This window comes from Tupaia chinensis, unplaced genomic scaffold, assembly GCF_000334495.1.
Source record: "Tupaia chinensis unplaced genomic scaffold, TupChi_1.0 Scaffold000117_2, whole genome shotgun sequence".
Classification (NCBI taxonomy): Eukaryota; Metazoa; Chordata; class Mammalia; order Scandentia; family Tupaiidae; genus Tupaia; species Tupaia belangeri.
Window position 1 is genome coordinate 5538717 of NW_006159583.1, and position 7534 is coordinate 5546250.

Here is a 7534-nt window from a genome sequence, read left to right on the forward strand (position 1 = left end):
GTTGAAATGACCCTTTCCCGCGGCAGGACTCGGAAAACTTTAAATTTAGTTAAACAGATGACCATAGTCTACAGGGTATTACTTTACTTACTTTAAATTAAATCTACTCTTTAAATTTCTTTTGTAAAACCTGGTAATCATCTGACAAAAATAACAAGATGCAAATATAATGTGAAGAGAAGATTCTAAATGTGGTGCAAAGTACCATTTTATTCAATTATGTACAGCAATTAGCCTTAAGGTTGAGGAGGAAAGTGAACTGAAATTTCACACTTCTCTCTTTCACTTCCATGTGATTTCCACATACCCCGTATCAGTAACTCATGCTAGATGGCAGGTTAGATTTTTAACAATGACTTTCTCTAAATCTAAACTTCCCTTCAATGAGACACTGAATCTTGAAATGAGAGAAATACACAGTGATGACTGGTTTCACTAAATTCATGATCCTAAATCTCAAACGTGCCCTCCACCTGCCATAACCCCTCTCTATGTCCCTGGTGTGCTCATTTTCACAGCTGCTAAAACTACAGGTAGTCCACTTTCTCTTCTTTCTATATACTCCCAACATCGTTCCCTCCCATTCTCTATCCAATGACTTTGCCTCATGTTTTACTGAAAAAGAGCCCCACTTGAACAGGAACTCTCTCATCTTTGCCCGCCATACTTCCATCTGCATCACACCCTGCCTTGCCTCTATACAGAGGATGAAGGGCGAGCACTCAGCAGGCTCTGTTTCCCAGCCGCTCACCCAAAAAGACATCTTCTTTTACAATTGGGGACAAAAGTATGGAGGAAAGGGAAATTCCCTAGAATCTCCCTTCTGTGTTGGAAAAAGATAACCCTTCCTTTAACCTTCTTTCTACTTCCATGTCAGAGTCTGCTAGTTCCCTTCCTTCTTAAACGGAACGATCTTCAATTCTAGTGAGCACGCTGAAATCCAGCAAAAACATTATTTCAGCCTTCCTCGAGCCATGTGGTCAAGAACATAAGCAGAGGTGAGTAGAATTCTGGGAAGTCTCCTTAAAAAGGAGAGTAGCTCCTCCTCCCTCCCTCAGTCTACACTTGCAGGACAAACACGAAACTACTCTTTTTGAAGTCATTGCTAGCTAAATCTGATTGTCTGATTTTTATCTTCCTCAGCTTCCCCACAGTATCAGAAAACACTTCAACAGTTCATGAAACATTCATTTTTAGATTTCTAGAACTCTACTATATCTTGATGTTTTCCTGACCTGTCATTCCTCCTCATATTCTTTATGTTGCTTTCTCCCTGCCTTCCTGGCTTCAGCGATCTTTAATGCTCCTGTCCCTTTCTTAATGCTACTCATTGTTCTGTGATTATTTTAGGCCTATGGTTTTAAATACCCTATACGCTCTTGTGACAACCTGAACTACAAATTCGTATCTGTAGATGTTTGATATCTCCACTTAAGATGCTGAAAAGACATCTAGAGATCTATTTGACCAAAACAAAATCCCTGTTTGTCCTGAACTTTGGTGTTCCCATCTCAGTAGCACACTTGCCACCAACCCTCAGTAGCTTGATGCAAATACTACACAAACATCCTTGACCCTTTCTTTCCTACCCAGCCACACCCAAATTCATCAGCACATCCTGCTGCCTCTAAAACACACCTGCTGCTTCTCTGAATTCCCACTGCTACCACCCCAACATGCCAACACCTCCCTCCCATTCCACTAGATGACCAGTATATCACTCTGCTATTCTTGCAATGTATTTTCCTTTCTTAAAGAATTATTTCATTGCTTTAATCATGACCATTTTTTAAAATTTTGCTACAGGGCACATGCACTCACCAGAGAAAGAGAGAGGAAGTGAGAAAGCAAGCCACCAAGTCCGGCAATAGAACCACAGTCAGCCATGTGTTAGGCCAGCACCTTAACCACCACACTACCTGCTGAGCCCTATCTAAGCAATACACAAATTAATTTGTTCAAAGTACTGATCTGCTCGTGCCTCTTTTTTTTGGAGAGTTTTTGCTATAGGGTGCGTGCGCTCGCCACAGACAGAGAGAGACAGAGAGACAGAAAGCGAGAAATCGCCCCCCAGGGGGGATGGCCACGCCGCAATCCCTTCTCCTCCATTCTCCTCTCGGGATCATGGGCACACAGGCACACACACCTGGTGTGAGTTTTAAGCCACTAGGTCCAGGACGCGAACCACGGTCAACTACATGGGAGTCCAGCGACATAGCTATTACACTAACTGCTGGTCCCTGATTGTGCCTCTTTTAAAGCTTCCAGTGACTTCCAGTCCCTTTTAGAATGAAATCTAAGCTCCCCACACAATCTCCTCTCTGATTTCATCTCTTGCCACTCTTGCCTCAGGCCACTCTCCAGTCCACAGTGGCCTTTACTTTTCCCCCTATGTTTTAAACACTCAACTTTTGGGCTGCTTTAGGAGATCATCCCCGGGGAGGATGGCCAGGCCACAATTCCTTCTCCTCCAGTCTCCTGTTGGGATTTTGGGCACACCCAGCCTGATTTTCAAATTGGCTCATCCCTCCACCGGAAATGTGCTTTCTCTGGACCTTTTCACTACCCGGTGCTCACTCAGGTACTATGTAAGCTAAGGTAGCTTCCCCAGTTACCTGCTCTTACACTACTCTCACTGGATTTTCTTCCTAGGAAATTACATTATTCATTAATTCTTTTAACTATCTGTTTCTCCTACTATGCTGTAAACTACAGCACAGCAGAATCGTAACAGATTTTGCTACTACTATATTCCCATGGTCTGGAACAGTGTCTAGCAAGTAATAAGTGCTCAATAAATAATTAGGAAAACAAATCAAAACAGAGAGTCAAAATTAAAAATCACTTAATCTGAATCATAACAGACTATCTGATCACTGTTTCTAGACACTTATTGACAGACATCTCACTCCTCTTGAGGGAGGCAATTCCGTAAGAACATGGATTACAGAAAAGCCCTTCCAACATTTCTAGCTGAAGTCTGGCTACTTCCAGCTTCTGCACATTTGTGGAGGTCCCTATGTTCATACAGAACACAATGCTTCTGTTTCACACCTGACAGCGCTTCAAATACCTGAACACAGTGATGATACTGCCTCCCAGCTGAAGAGGCCCGGTCTTCTTAACAGCTGTTCACATGTACAGTTGGGGGTCCTGCTGCCCTCCTCCCACACACTGCAAGACCGCTCTGGACTCCAACGTAGTCACATACTTAGCTGTCAACCATACTTACCTACTCAACTCTGGTCCAGTTTATCATTTCTCATCTAGCAGGACTGACTGACCTCTTTCTTAAGGAGCAAGCCTGATTTGTTACCACCTTCCATATTTTTCCAATTCAAGGTCATACACAATCTCTAAACCATGTATCTTTCTTTTTCTTTTAAAAGAATTATTTTAACATTATTTATTTTATTTTGACCATCTGTCATACTAAGCAATGCTCACTATTCCTTTCCTTTCCTTTCCTTTCCTTTCCTTTCCTTTCCTTTCCTTTCCTTTCCTTTCCTTTCCTTTCCTTTCCTTTCCTTTCCTTCTTTCTTTCTTTTACTATAGGACTTGCTGGAGACCCAGAGATGACAGAGAGAGAGAAAGTGAGTAATCACCCCCAGTGAGGATGGCCACACAGCAAACCCTTCTCCATTCTCCTCTCAGGATTTTGGACACGTGCCCAGCCTGAGTTTCAAGCTGCTAGGTATGAGACTTGAACCATAGTAGGTCATGAGGTAATTCGACACTTAAACCACTCTGCCACCTGCTGGCCCCTAGTGCACATTGTATCTGTAATCTCAGTATAGTACAGTATAGCACAGTCATTCCTCATCCTCTTCTGAGAATTCCTGACACTATTTAGCTTTTCTAATACAGGATGCCTGCTCTATGCCTGGGAGGAGGGGCTTTGGTCTCCTTTCTTGCATAAAGGTCCTAATTTTCCATACATGTAAATTAAAATGTAAGCTTCCAGGGCTAGCAGGTGGCATGGTGGATAAATGTGCTAGACTCCCACATGGCTGACTGCAGTTTGGGTCCTGGACCTGATGGCTTGCTTTCTCACTTTCTCTCCCTCTCTGTCTCTGTCCCTTTCTGGTCAAATTAAAATAAATAAATGAATAAAGTTTAAAAAAATTAAAAAAAATATGTAAGCTTCCTTAATTTTCACACAGGTAGCCAGATTCACTGAGGCAGTGATATTTCTGACCAGCAGCAAGGGGGCCATGAAAAGGAGAGGTTCCTCTGTGGTCACCATGAAGACAAATCTGAAGCTAGTGCCCAGGGACAACTGGAACAAAACCTGATGAACCATTCTTACACTCCCTGCTGTGAACGGCATGAGAGCCCTACACTATTCACCTCCTTGCTCCTCTAAGAATAGTCAAAGTCTCCCACTTCCCCTAAAAACAAACAAACAAAACCAAACAAACAAACAAACAAAAAACAAGAATTACCCCAAATCAGAATAAGGATTATTGAGCACCATCTGGATATTTTGGTGCACATGGTCAGATCCATCTGCAATCTAATTTTTACTAATTTTGCCTCCAAAACACTCTGGCATCTCCTTGAAATTATTCAGAGGGAATAATAACTATTGAGTAATTAATTATTAAAGACACATTGCATGGTAATTTAAGAACATTCTGTATTTCAGCAGTGCGTTAACTTTCTGGTAAAAACAGTAGCCTTAAAGAAGTAAGCTGAATGAAACAGTACTAATGTATTCCGAAAGAATTCAGGTACCAGAAGGCCAAACAGAGTACGAGAGTAATCCATGGTGTGAGATTACCAGTGATTTAGAAACAAATAAACAAAACACACTATACATTCAAATCTGGTACAATAATTTTTTAAATTTATACACACACACATAAAATTTATACATATCTATGCATACGCCTATATATATATATATATACACACACATATATACATGGAAGAGAAATAACTTCTAGGGAAATGCCATATTGTAACAGTTTACTGGCATTCTGTCTTTGACAAGTGTAGCAAAGGATAATTTGTGAGGAATCCAGGTCATTATTGTCTATAACATCTGCTATAATAGATTAAAATGTTTCCTTAGTCTTCCCTGCTCCCTAATAATGTACCATGTTTCTGTCCTGTACAAACTTAACTTAGTTCATATACAATCTCACTTTATTTTGAATAAACATATGTCTCTTAAGCTTCTGGCAGCGTTCCTCTAGCTCCAAACCTATGGAATTAAGTCAAATTGCATCATCTCATCTAGAACCAAATGGTTTTAAAGCAAATGTAAGTATCTAGTACCCTTGTAAGTCTTTACTTAATTAATGAAAGGTAGGTTGAGTATCCCTTACCCAAAATGCTTGGGATAATAATTGTTTAGAGGAGCCAGCCCGTGGCATGGTGGTTAAGGTGCTGGACTCCCACATGGCTGACCATGGTTCAAGTCCTGGACCTGGACCTGTGAAATCTCTCCCTCCACACACACCCGCTCCCTCTCTCTCTCTTTCTTTCGTCAAACTGAAGAATAATAATACATATATAAAATTAATTAAATAATTGGGTTTTATAAAAGTAAGTGTTTTGAATTTGGGGTATATTTGGGGAGATTTTGAAATGTTTATATATACACAATGAGAGAGCTTAGGAATGAAACTTCTAAACACAAACTTCATTTATGGTTCATAGATACCTTACACACATTGCCTGAATGTAATTTTATACAATATTTTTGTACTGCAGTGTTTGATTATGATCTGTCATATAAAGTCAGTTGTAGGTTTTTCCAATTCCAGTTATCATGTTGGCACTCAAAAATTTTGGGACTTTGGATTTTGTGGTTTTAGATTAGGTATGTTCAACTTGTAATATATCAAGTGCCTGACCATACACACCACAGAAATGTGCATTAAGTGTTATCTCTTCTAATATAATCTTCTTATATTCATTCTAAAGCCTTTTAAAATTTGTTTTGAGAGTTACTCCTTCTCTTAAACACCAGAGTTGTCCTTTGACAAATCTACACCAAGTTCAGTTAAAACAGTGAAATAAACAGCAAAGTCAATTGAAAGCCCAACTCACAGCATTGTGTGATCTTCTGGATGTTGGATGAGATGCGCTGGGCCAGCTGGGCAGGGTCCCCACCAATTCCTGGAGTGTAAGACATGGCTGATTTGCTTATTCACTAATTTCATCAGATGTTGGTGGGCTATGCAGTTTTCTAAGCAGTTACCTAATGACATGAAAAAAAGTCATATAATTGCAGTTTTTAAATTATCGGCTTACATTTTCCAAATTATCAGTTTGGGAGGTTACAAGTACAAACCTGATTAACCTAAAAGGGCTGAAATCTTGCAAGATGACACACCAAATAGCAAAACTCACATCTATCAAAAAACAAAACAAGACAAACAAAAAAACCCCGGGGTTTAAAGGACATTCACGTTAAACATGGTAAATAATTAAAATAAGATTCAAAGTACACATTTTCTTCACTTTTTGAGCTCTATAAGAAAGAAAATACTAATTTCCTTTTCTTTGTATAATTTTAATTGTTTATGTAATTTCTCCTTAACTAAACTTCAATAACTACAAAACAGGGCTGAAATGCTATTCATCTCTCTCCAACATTTAAAGCAACTCAGCATAGAACAGGCATTTGAATTAAATGGAACATGGGCTTGAAGCTGTGTGAATTTCCCCAGAAATTTCATTAATTTAACACACAGAAACATCTAAAAAACATATGATTAATGGATCTCTAATTACAATGGAAAAGGTTAAACTTGAGATAGCAGAGTCCTTTAGCAAGAAGAGAAACAATGACCTATAAAATGCTCATCACATCCCCCAACAGAGTTAGGAAAATGAGCCATTCTCTTCTTCCAAAAGCCAGCATCTTAGAATAAAAAACACAGTGGACTACAATAGGAAAAAAGATGAAGTTGCTTCTTCACACCACCCTACCTGAAGGTTGAAAAGGGTTGCCACTGCATGTAAGACTGTGCTCAGCAAAGATTTCAACTACTCCCACTACTCCCACATCCACCTTTTTACTGAGTGTGCACTAGCATATTGAAAAGTTGTTGGCAATTTGTAAACCAACTCTACAAGAGCCTGCTACATGTCCAGCACTACACTAAGCACCTGGCAGATGCACAGAAAAACACAAACAAAATGCAAAGATCAAGTATCTGCTCAAATCAAGTTTGTTATTTAGGAGAAAGAATAGCATTAATAATGTAAAATAACAAAAATCAATACAAATCAGTGAAAGGTCACATGAAAAGCAAAACTGAAAGGAACTACAGAAAGGAAAAGTCACTACTGCCTTTGTCTAGAAAGCAGTTATGAAACAAACATAACATGAGAATACCTGGGTATACCTGGTACTGAGAACAGCGAGGGCAAGGACATGAGGCTGGGGCGGAGAAACCTAGAACGTGCAGAAAGGGCACACACAGTGCCATATTTACCAAGGGAAAGGGAGAGTCCTGCCCAACCCCAGATCAAATGATTCATAGCTAGAGCAAGTGAGAGACAACACAGAAAGGGA

At 39.8% G+C, this 7534-nt stretch overlaps 1 protein-coding gene across 4 annotated transcripts in view; it reads right to left on the reverse strand.

Moving 5' to 3' along the window:
• Positions 1-7534, reverse strand: part of STX7 (syntaxin 7) — a 58227-nt gene that overhangs the window by 43141 nt on the left and 7552 nt on the right. For 3 of the 4 annotated variants that reach the window (XM_006144304.3, XM_006144305.3, XM_014586211.2), the window contains exon 2: positions 6061-6211. In XM_006144304.3, the coding sequence (XP_006144366.1) occupies positions 6061-6145 (85 nt within the window). In that variant the 5' untranslated portion in view covers positions 6146-6211. Of the gene's footprint in view, positions 1-6060; positions 6212-6304; positions 6366-7534 lie in introns of all 4 variants that reach the window. The other variant, XM_014586210.2, reaches the window with a different exon arrangement.